The sequence below is a fragment of the Gorilla gorilla genome, chromosome 9 (assembly GCF_029281585.2).
Source record: "Gorilla gorilla gorilla isolate KB3781 chromosome 9, NHGRI_mGorGor1-v2.1_pri, whole genome shotgun sequence".
NCBI lineage: Eukaryota > Metazoa > Chordata > Mammalia > Primates > Hominidae > Gorilla > Gorilla gorilla.
Genome location: NC_073233.2, coordinates 41591680 through 41603816, shown reverse-complemented (window position 1 = coordinate 41603816; position 12137 = coordinate 41591680). Strand labels below are relative to the sequence as shown.

Genomic DNA, 12137 nt, shown 5'->3' with positions numbered 1-12137 from the left:
TATTCTGATTGTTGATCCTCCATATATGTATTTTTCCTTTCTAGATGTTCATAGGATCATTTCTTTGCCCCCGGTGTCATGAATTTTTAAGATAATATGCATTAGTGTGGGTCTGTTTTTATTCATTTTACTAAGTACTCACCTTGTCCTTAGTCAAGATATTCATGTTTTAAAGTTCTGGGAAGTTTTCTTGATTTTTTTCTTGGATGATTTCTTCCTATTTGTTTTCTCTCCCTGTGACTTTGATTACAGCATTTGCATGCTAAATTTCCTGGACTGGGTGCCAGTCTTCCCAATGTATTCCCCCCTGTTTCCATTTATTTGCTTTTGCTGTATTTCTGAGGGTATTTCTTTAACTTTCTCTTGCAAACCTTCTGTGAGGTTTATTTTTAAATTTGTGCTCTCAAGTTTCCATTTTTAAAGCTTCTTTTTTAGGTGTTCTCTATATGTTCCTTTTTATCCTGGCATTGTGTTTTTGTTTTATAGATATACCATCTCCTCTTATCTTACTGAGAGTATTGGTGACCTTTATTAGAAAAAGTTTCCTTCTCTAAGCAGTTTCTTTTCTGTCAAGGTACTTTTTCCTGTTTTTTGTAGTCCCTGACTTTAATATTAGATGCTTTCTCCAAATGTCTGGTGCTCCTTGGTAACAGCTCATGTGTGAGAGTAAGCTACAGAAAGCTGGCTGAGCTTTCTGGGTGCCTGGTGGGGCTTGAGATGCCATCTTCATTGCAGATCGCTTTTTTTGGGCCATTTCCTTGGGGAACTACCATGTTAATATTTTTAGAATTTTCTCTCAGGCTCATAAGATTCACCAGCAACACTGAGCTTCTGCCTGGAGAACGTATGCCTAGCTCCCAGCATTCTGAGAGCCAAGCTGGGAGAGGAGGATAGGGAATCTCAACACTCTTTAAGCATAGTTTCACTTTTTCAGCATGGCCTTTCTTTTCTTTTTTTTGTTTCTTTTCTTTTCTTGTTTCTTTTCTTTTCTTATCTTTCTTTTCTTTTTCAGGGTCTCACTCTTCACCCAGGCTGCTGCGCAGTGGAGCAATCTCAACTCACTGCAGCTTTGACCTCCCAGGCTCAAACATGATCCTCCCAACTCAGCCTCCCGAGTAGCTGGGACCACAGGTACACACCACCATACCTGGCTAATTTTTATATTTTTTATAGAGACAGGGGTTTGCCATGTTGCCCAGGCTGTTCTCTAAGCTCCTGAGCTCAAGCAATCCGCCCTCCTCAACCTCCCAAAGTGCTAGGATTACAGGCATGCATCACCATGCTCAGCTCTCAGTGTGGTATGTCTAATGTCAACTGTGTACGGGCTGTTGGACTTCAACCAGAGACTCTCTATTTCCCTGTCTCCAGAAAATAAACTTCTGGTCTTTTGCTGAGATTGGGAAAGGATGGTGTTCAGTTATACAGAGTAAGGAAGGGGACCTGGAGTTCTAACTGCTTCTTACATAGACTTTAAACTTGTCCTCCTAATCTTAGCCTCATCTTCCCATCCATTTCCAGAATAGCTATTGAGCCTTTTGATGGTTCTGTCACATAAATCTGGTTGTTTCTCAATTTTCCACACTGCAGGCTTAGGAGTCAGCTTTTCCAGACTTGTTCATTCAGTTACCAATCAGCTATCACTTTTCAGCTTCAAATTTTTATTGCTCTTGTCTCTTCTTCCAATCTCTTTAACTCCACTGGTTGATTCCGTCGGGAAATATCTCTTTATTTTCTTTTTAGAGGCTTACATGAGGGAATGAAGGTATGTACACTCTCCTCTCTTTAACTGGAAGTCCAGGAGTAGTTCTTGGCTTTAAAAGAACTAACACTTCACTGTATCTCACTTAGTTTGAAACATGTGAACCACACATCACTCATAGAAAACCAGATTTTCTCCAAAATAAGACTTTCAAGTTGATGGAAACCCATTTTGTTTTTGCTTTTTTAAAAAATAAAATGAGTGTGAGGCTTCAGCCACCTCAGATACCTTTGACTTTGTTCTTCTAAATTACCCAGACAGTGCCAGATAAGCATAGTTCTGTCCCTCTCAGCCTCCCATTCTTTTAAATTAGAGACTTCTGAGTCTGTTTCCTTTAGTCTTTTAATGTTAGCCTTTTAATATTTTCCAATAAGTGCTTTCAACTCAGCAATATACATATCATGCTTTCCTCATTATTATTGATCCATCAATAAATATACAAAAACCAGAGGAAGGGTGTGCTCTGAAAAGTCAAAGTAACAATAACAGTGGTCATTGTACAGCACAAGAATGAACAATGGGCTATTCTTTGAAAACTCAAAACAAATGATTTACACAAAGACATACCTATAACATAAAGGTGAATGGACCATGTTATTCTTATTCTTAAGTACATTTTGCTTTTCCAGATAAGTCAAATGTTTCCTCTCTCCTACTCCTCTGATATAACAGTATTGAATGAATGTTGGCTACAAAATCAATTCTTGGTGTTGTTATGAATCTCAATATAAAACTTTTTGAAAGGTTCTGCTAGAAAAGCCAATTCTACCAGGCTTGAAATATGGATTTGAAGATGTCTTTTGTCTCTTTTGATTTTTCACTCAGAGCTAATTTTAAGGGAAGTCTTCAGGAGACATAAAAGATTTATAATTGCAAGAAAAATTACATCTTTAGCTCTTAGGTTGCTTTGCAAAATAATTAAATGTTGGCCTTTTACTTTTATAAACAAGACCCAGTTTAATGACTTAGCCCAGGTCACCTGAAAATCATTGGTAAAAATGACATATAGTCAAACTGTGCTTCCAGAGTTACGCCCTTGAGATCAAGGGAGTGAGAATACATCTTATTCCATAAACTTCAGGCAATGTTGCAAGGGTTTGTAAAGACTTGGCCAGCTCTCCATTGACAATGGCCAAGGAATAGAAGCTCTAGACCTCCCTTATTTCTATCGTGAAAACAGAGGTATATCCAAGTGAGGGACTACAACAGTAATAAAGGGAAAAAGTATTTAATTCCAAAATAAAATTGAAAATAACCTCCTGTCTCAGCCTCTTTTTGGGAATATCTAGAAGGGGTGGAAAACCATCTCTGGCTATGAGACTTGTATCACTACCCCTTTCTGCCTGGGGCGACAGGTAGAGGCTGGTGTAACCATTTTGAACCTTGTCCTGGAGTGGCTTGTTGCATTTCAATTAAAGAGCTTGAGTGAGCCTGTCTGGGCCTCTGGCAGACCCATGAAATCTCTGGGAAAACAAGGGGCACTTGAACACTAGTGGCAGTAACAACACATAGTGGTCTAATGTCCAGTTTCTTTCAAGTTGAAAAGAAAATAAAAAGAAATCCAGACCACTGAAAATGGATCTGGCCAATGATGTTCACAGAAGAGAAAGGAAGTTTTTCAAGATTGTGGGGTGAAGTGGAGGGAGAGAGGGAGGGGAGAGGGTAGACAGGGAGGAGCAGAGGCTGGGAATAGTGCAGAAAGTTGACATCTCTCCTTTAAAGATATTCTTCAGATCAACTCTTTCTAAGCCCAGCCCTGATTTAGTTGGGAGCTTTTCTTCTTCTTTCTGCTTTGTGGTCTGAGAAGCATTGCCTGTTAAGCACATAAGTTTAGGTAACAAATGACTTTTAGTAGGAGCCTCAGAAAGGAGATACCATTTAATAGGAGCCGTTGCTTTATAGATGCAATGGCTTCTATGACAAGCAGCCTTCGGAAGTTCTAGGACCAATCGGACACCCTGACTGATGAATAAATGCCACAAAGGACTTGCCAAGTGGGAGAAAATACGAGGTTAGAGGATAAAGCCAGTACTCTCTTGTTTGGTCATAAACTTGACTATCTGGTGATAAGATTCCAATCATGGGAATCCCTTTAACCTTTTGAGGGACTCCCCAGGCACTTAACTCATCCTAAATAGCAACTGCATCAAGAACAGACACTGGTGTGTTTAAGTTTACAAATACAGCCATAAAAATGTCAAACAGGATCTACATGGCATCATCCTTCCCCCTTGCCAATCTCTTTCATTTCCATTGGCTTCTTCTCTTATTGTAAGACATCAAAAGGCACGTCCATATTGTTTTTGGAAATCACTAATAGGGCCAGCCTCTATGAAATAGGGCCCCAGGGATAACAGGTCATGCAAACTTAATGTGACTTTGCAAAGCCTTTCACAGGAGAGAACAGGTGGCCATTAAACCATAAAAGAGGCTGAAGCTCCTCAGCTTCCAACTCTGATTCCAGGACAGGATGGAAAACCTTTGGACAGTGTCAAAAAAAAAAACAAAAAACAAAAAACAAACAGTGCTGCCCTCCTTGATCTTCCATGAGATTTGGCTGAGTGGGTCTGAGTGGGAACTCAGGGTCTCTGAGATGAAGACTTAGAAGAGTCTCCTTACCATTCTCAGCTCTTCCTGATACATTGTAGGGACCCAGACAGTGCTGGTTTAGAAACTGAAGAATCACAGCACAAAAGGTGAAGATCGAAGAAGTACAGATGTTTATTATGAATCAGTTTAAACCCTTTTGTGCCTCTGACAAAGTAACTTTAAAAAATTTTACTGATCAAAGGACTGATCCAGGGTTTAATATTTCGAAAACACAGATAAATAGTTTACTACAGATAAATAGCTTCACCCTTTGGGTGTCTCCCAGAAGCATCTGAAAAATTTCTAGAGGGGGTCTGTTGAAGGAGATGTGTAACTAGTACACCCCAACCCCCAACCTCAGTGGAAAGCAATGCCCAGGGATGAGGCTATGGAAGGGCAAAATGGACCCATTCAAATTTCCTCCCAGGGACCAGGCCCTATTAACCCTGGGAAATGTCCTTAGCTGGTGGGGGAAAGGTTGGCGATCAGGAATACATATGTGTAGTTTTTGTTAGAAGCCATCCATAGCACACCCGAGGGATGAAAGGCCTCCACGTGGGAACTGGAACGATCAAATTCTTGCTGATTATTAATTGGGCCCTAATTTCAGAAAGCAATGCTGTTTTTACAAATTGGACCTGACTTTAAAGAACAAAACACAAAAAACAAAAAGAGTAGAAAATTTTATGCTAAAAAAGATTCGCAGTGAAACCATCAGTAGCACATTACATCTGTTAAGTGTCCCAGCTCCCTGTAATGGTTATGTTTCCAACGGTTGTTCCTTTCCAAGATAATGGTGTAGGTGTTACACCCCAATCTTCATGTCCACATTCTGCAGGTTCCTTGTCTCATCAGCTGTCATAAACTGGTCCGGAGTTTCTGACGACTCCTTGTTCACCAAATGCACCATTTCCTGAGACTTGCTGGCCTCTCCGTTGAGTCCACTTGGCTTTCTGTCCTCCACAGCTCCATTGCCACTGTTGATCACTAGCTTTTTCTTCTGCCCACACCTAATAATTTAAAAAATGTACCATATCAGAAAGATTGCAGTGACTCAGGCATCAGATCATCATCCTTATTGAGCACCATCCTTGATGATCACTATGGTTTATGATGGCTTTAGTGTGTGCCAAGCACTGTGCTAGGTGTTTTCTCTACTTTAACGACTAACAACCAGAACTTAACAACCAGACTCATAACAACCAGCACTCCTCAAAGTGAGGTCCCTGGACCAGCAGCAAAAGCATCATCTTGGAACCTGTTAGAAATACAAATTCTCAGCCCCAACCCAAACCTGCTGAATCAGAAAACTCTAGAGTTGGAGCCCAGGATCTGTGGTTCACAACCCCTCGGGGGCTTCTCTGCACAGTCAAGTTTGCAAATCAGCAACTACGACTCCAGGAAGCCGGTGTTATTATTATATTCTCTCTATTCCAAGTGAAGAAACCTTGGGGATCAGAAAATTCAGTAACTTCCCCCAAGTAACTCAGCAAGTAAGAAAGAGGATTCAAACCCTGGTCTGTCTGACTCTCAAGTTCTGATTCTCTTTCTCTCATACTTCATAATGGAAATGTTTGCCTCTTTTAAGCATTTTAGCAGTTTCTGCAGATTTAGATAAACCATCACCATGATGATTGTAAATCATTCTGATTTGTATATTCCAGAAAGTCCCATAACTTCCTCTCCCAGTCAACACTTTGTCGGCCTTGTCAGCATTATTACTGAATGTATCGAGAAGAATAAAACAACATTTTTCTAGAGGTATAAGGCCATAGTGATGTTTCCCTAACATTGGCTAACTCATACAACCCTGATATAGGAAGTTTAATAACATAAGACAAATTATTCTCGTTAATTTAAGGTTTCTCAAACATTACTTAAGACCCAAACGCAAAAGAAAGTTGCTATGGAAGAGCACGACCTTGATCTTTTCCCTGGTTACTGTCCATTGCTTCACCCCACCCAGCCTAATGCAATGCTTCCTCTTTCCTGTAACACATCACTGCTACACATATACGAGTCAGACTATGCTTAGAGGAAGGAAAGTTGCACAGCTTCACAACTACAAGCAAGATGGGGATTCAGGGAAACAGATTACCTCCTGAATACCAGACATTTTACATGTAATTTTCTGTAATTCTTACAACACTCTTTCAAAGCAGCTATTGTTCCCATAATACAGCAGTGGAAACTGAGGCCAAAAGAGGTTTAATAACTTGCTCGAGGTCACACAGAGAGTAAGAATGACAGAGCCAATATTCAAATCCAGGCCTTTATGACCAAAGCCTGGGCTCTGCCTGGCTCTGTCAATGCTGCCAGCCCTCTGGAGATTTGGAAACAGTATGAAGTCAGAATTGTTCACTTTGCCTCTGGATATTTGGAGTAATAGTGACAAAGCCTCTATTATTCATGATCATGGACCATTCCCTGTAGGACTGCCAAGGCCATAAACTTTAAGCTCTTGTTTGGGGAAATAAAAATTATACGTCCTCAACGGGAGGTAGATCCTGTCTCCTCTAGCATAAGGCTTGATGAGGGGTTGGGGGAAGGATGCTTGAACCGTGAAACAGATTCATGGGGACCAGGAATACAGATGGAGTCCAGCAGGATGCATGGTCAAGAAAAGGGCCTTGGAGGCCAGGTGCAGTGGTTCATGCCTGTAATCCCAGCACTTTGGGAGGCCAAGGCGGGTGGATCACTTGAGCCCAGGAGATTGTGACCAGCCTGGGCAACATGGTAAAACCCAGTCTGTATTCAAAATACAAAAATAAGCCGGCTGTGGTGGCATGTGCCTGTAGTCTTAGTTACTTTGGGGGCTGAGGTGGGAGAATTACTTGAGCCCAGGAAGTCAAGGCTGCAGTGAGCTGTGTTTGTGCCACTGCATTCCAGCCTGGGTGACAGAGTGAGACCCTGTTTCAAAAAAGAAAAAGAGACCAGGCACAATGGCTCATGCCTGTAATCCCAACACTTGGGAGGCTGAGGCAGGAGGATCACTTGAGGTCAGGAGTTCGAGACCAGCTGGCCAACACGGTGAAACCCCATCTCTACCAAAAATACAAAAATTAGCCGGTCATGGGGGCATGGTGGTGCGTGGCTGAATCCCAACTACTCAGGAGACTGAAGCAGGAGAATTGCTTGAACCTGGGAGGTGGAGGTTGCAGCAAGCTGAAATCGCACCACCGCACTCCAGCCTGGGTGACACAGTAAGACTCCGTCTCAAAAAAAAAAAAAGGAAAAAAGAAAGAAGAAAAGGGGCTCGGAAGGCCTGGTTTTGAGAGCTTACTGCTGTGTGACCTGGGGCAACTCACTTAACCTCTCTGAGCCTCAGTTTTGCATCAATAATACCAGGTTATTAAGAGTAGCAATATCATAGGATTGTGAAAAGCCCTTGAAACAGAGACTATCACTAAATAAGTGAGTCTATTGTTATTATTCTTGCTCTTATGAGGGGTAAGGAAATAATTGTTATTCTTGCTCTTATGCGGGGTAAGGAAACTAAGGTTTGGGATAACACTTAGAACAGTATCTGGAGCACAGTAAGCTTTCAAGTGCTATCTATAATTGTTAATATAACAAAAGCTATATGAAATGAATTTTGCTTGTTTCTCCTGGCTGCCTCCACCTACCTCGTTATTATTTACTATGAAGAGGATTTAAAAGGCTCAAGGTAGAATACTGCTTGTGTTACTTCCAATTCCCTGGCCCCTGTGTTCTTTGGAGGAAAGTTGTCTAGTTAAAGTAATTCCCATTTCCCTAACCAATGGGTGGTTGAGGGATGGAATGAAATATTGTGGGAAAGTGATTTATGAGCATAAAAAATATGTCTGTGCATGGGAGTGGGTGGGGATTAATGCTGTTAATCTAAACGAAGCTGATCTTGACAGTGGATAACATTTGACCTATAGAACACAGAAATATTGTGCTTGGTTTTTGGCTGGCCCGCATTTCCCTTTGGATTTATGTGTTTCTATCTGTCTGAGTAGTTTCAGGAGGGTAGGATGATTCTCATAAATAGCTCATTCCAATATTCAGTGCTCTAGGTGTCTAATAAGTGCTTTTAAGAGACAAATTCTAATTTTTAAGTTATTCTTAGTTATAAGAATTTAAGAAGGAGCACTAGACCTTAAGGGGCTTCAGAGATCATCTAGCCCAGCTTCTTCATTATGTAAACAGGACACCAAGTCCAAGAAGTATTGTCCAAAGTTTCACAGCTTGTTATGGCACTGCACTGCAAGAATCACAGCTTGGAGTTTCTGTTTTTTTGTTTGTTTGTTTGTTTTGTTTTGTTTTGTTTTGTTTTTACAAAGTCTCACTTCATCAACCAGGCTGGGGTGCAATGGCACCATCTCGGCTCACTGCAACCTCTGCTTCCTGGGTTCAAGAAATTCTCCTGCCTCAGCCACCCAAGTAGCTGGGATTACAGGCACCCGCCACCACGCCTGGCTAATTTTTGTGTTTTTAGTAGAGGTAGGATTTCTCCATGTTGGGCACGCTGGTCTCAAATTCCTGACCTCAAGTGATCTGCCTGCCTCGGCCTCCCAAAGTGCTGGGATTACAGGTGTGAGCCACCGCGCCCAGCCACAGCTTGGATTTTCTGACTCTGAAGATCAGAGATCCTCATGGATCTGTGTCTTACCTTTATCTCCTCTTCCCTTAAATCTCAGGCATGAGCTGAGCACACAGCAATCACACAGTGTGGAAGCAGGCAGACTGAGACCTCACCAGGAAAGAGAGAGCAGGCTGGCTGGGGTTTAGAAGCCAGGTAACATACTTTTATGGCATGGCAGAATTTATCTCAAAAGATTTAGGTGGGTAACTTGGCAACTGATCTCATGACTCTTCTACCTGACAATCCTTAACGATATTTAAGGATTTATTTTGCACTGTTTTAGAGCTGTGCCATCCAATATAGTAGCCACCAGCCACATTTGGCTATTTGAATTTAAACTAATTACAATGAAATGAAATTAAAAATTCACTTCCTCAGTTGAACTAGCCACAGTTCAAGTGCTCAGTTGTGGCTAGTAGTTATATATTGGACAGTGGAGATATAGAATATTTCCATCATCACAGAAAGTTCTATTGCATAGCACTGTTCTAGACAGCAGGACGAGGTTGGGTGAGCTCAGATTGCAGGAGCTAGAGTGTAGCATAAGAGAAGGAAAATATTTCTAAATTATGGCGATGCATAGAGAAGACCTACTGATTGGAGTGTGGGTGACTGCCTGCTGGGGTTTATAGAAAAGACGATTATTCCCATTAAAGTGAAGGCTGATGAACAGCTTTTATGTACAAGCAACATAGTAAAGTTCTCATGTTTTTTTCTCCTCTTCAGACAAATAAGATAGGTTTTTGTTTGTTTGTTTGTTTGCTTGTTTGTTTGAGACAGTGTCTCACTCTGTTGCCCAGGCTGTAGTGGCACTATCATGGCTCACTGCTGCCTCCACCTCCCGGGGCTCAAGCGATTCTTCTACCTCAACCTCCCGAGCAGCTGAGACCACAGGCATGCGCCACTATGCCCGGCTAATTTTTGTGTTTTTTGTAGAGATGGGGTTTCGCCATGTTGCCCAGGCTGGTCTTGAACTCCTAGGCTCAAGTAATCCACTGCCTCGGCCTCCCAAAGTGAGCCACTGCACCTGGAGTGAGCCACTGCACCTGGCCCAGATAGATTCTTTAAAGGAAAATCTTCTCTGGAGTGTCACGCAGTATCTATCAACCCAACTGACTCCTAAAATAATTATGTGCTCTCATGAAGAGGGAATAAAATATGATTTCTCTTGGAAAGCTGTAACTCAAGGAGTCAGGTGACATGAGGAACAGCAAAGAAAGCTGTTTTGGATGATGGCAGGGGTGGAAAAAGCTAAAGAAGTAATAGAACCCCCAAGCCAGCATCTTTAAGACAACGTGACTCACAGATCACTTCATCATGCAAGCCCATGACCCATCCTTGTATGTCAACTTCAGAGACTAATGATTTTCCACTTTTGTCTTTTAACCATAATTTATATAACAGTGTCTGGCACAGGGAATGTTCTCAATAAATATTAGCCAATTCAAATTCAAGAGGCCAATACTGCCACTAAACCTCAAGATTCTTTTAGAAAAGGGGTGGTACTCTTTTTGTTTTTTACCTTCTCTTTCTCCTTGCCAGGGCTGGTAGTCACAGGAGCCACTCAAAAGATGTTTGCTGAATAAATGAACACCTATTGGAGGCCCCATTTTCAACCAAACTTTCTCTGATGAAAATAGGATTCTGTATCTCTTTCTCTTAAATGTGACACTCAAAGCAGAAAAGCCTCAGCCTTTGAAGGGGATTAGAAATGGGTTGACAGCTTTAGAATCACAGAGCCCATTAAGGAGCCTGTGCAGCTGTTAACCACCTTTTTAGCTGCGTGGCAAATCTGTTTTCAACTATCAAATCAGGACATAGTAATTTATGGCGTCCAAGCAGCTACTTTCCTGGTGAGATACTCGCTGTGCCGGACCCTGTGTGTCCCCGTTTGCCGGTTGCCAGGGTGACTGCTGGTCTTGGGAGGAGGGAGAGGGCAGCAATGAGGCCCCTTCTCTGCTGTCTGCTGCTGACAAGACACAGACGATGGAGGAGATACCCAGCCCCAATGTATGGACTCCAGCTGCTCTTAGGGACAGCTGAGATGCTTCTCCGAGGTCTCCCTAAATGTCAACAGCATCCATGCCAGCGTTTCTATGGTGACATGTGCAAAGCTTATGGACTGTGTATGTGAGCAAAAGTGGTGCATTCTAGGGCTTGGCAATAAAGGGCTGATTGCACACAATAGGAAATTCATATTTAATTGAGCAAAAGTAATCCAAGGGAAAATGAGGAAGCTGAAGGGAAGTATAAAGACTCTTTGTAAAGGCTCCCCCAAGTCACATTATTTAAATTCAACTAAAAAAAATCTTTCCATTCAATCATAGGCGGCCTTTTAGATTTTTTCTCTCAGTTTTGTTCCTTATACAATCAGGTAGCATAACTACTTTTTAAAACTATGCCCTCAATGGTATAGATAGCAACATAGCTATTTGACTGTAACATGGCACTTTTATTAACTTGTACCAGCGTAATTATTGTAACAGCATCATTTGATTTTCTCAGATAATTAGAGATTGTATGGACTGCCCATGGTGTTGGAATTAGCTGTTGGTTGCTTTCCAAAAACCAGTAAGGAGTCCATAATTCTCTCTAGATCTTCTCCCAGACTGAGGGGCATTTTTCTGCCCTGTGAGGTGATCTGGGGACACAATAAAGGTGGCCCTGCTTGGAAATAAGTTTCTTTTACCTTATGAGAAACCATCTAAAGGGACATTTACAAAAGGCTTAATATTCCTATGAATTACGTCCTGGAGAAAAATAATGTATCTTTAAAGTGTCTTGGGTAAGAAATTTAGATTTATACTTTTATAAATTTAGATTTATACCCCTGTTAAAGGTCATTTCCTCTGTTGCTAGAATTACTATTGTGTATATATAATGTGTGTGTGTGTGTATATATATATATATAGTATATATAAAATGTAAATAACATGTAAACCTATAGGTCTTGGTTCAGGTAGGGAGAGAATGGCCTTCAAGAATATAATAACAGCCCATGTGTCAGTTCTAGGGAGGTGACTGTCTTCATTTAGTTGTTTTCCAAAGGAAAGTTCTTCTCTGCTTCATAGACCTCCTAACAGCAAGAAGACGATGAAACAGTGCTCTTCTTGTGCTATAACCTGAATCTCTTCAACTACAGTTCCCAGAAAATAGAAAATGATATCATTACAAAAACCA

At 41.4% G+C, this 12137-nt stretch overlaps 1 protein-coding gene across 11 annotated transcripts in view; it reads right to left on the bottom strand.

Moving 5' to 3' along the window:
• Nucleotides 1-2083: 2083 nt before the first annotated feature.
• Nucleotides 2084-12137, bottom strand: part of CD44 (CD44 molecule (IN blood group)) — a 93664-nt gene continuing 83610 nt past the window's right edge. For 10 of the 11 annotated variants that reach the window (XM_019036408.4, XM_055355522.2, XM_055355524.2 and 7 more), the window contains one exon: nt 2084-5358. In XM_019036408.4, coding sequence (XP_018891953.1) covers nt 5154-5358 — 205 coding nt within the window. In that variant the 3' untranslated portion in view covers nt 2084-5153. The remainder of the gene's footprint in view (nt 5359-12137) is intronic. The other variant, XM_019036411.4, reaches the window with a different exon arrangement.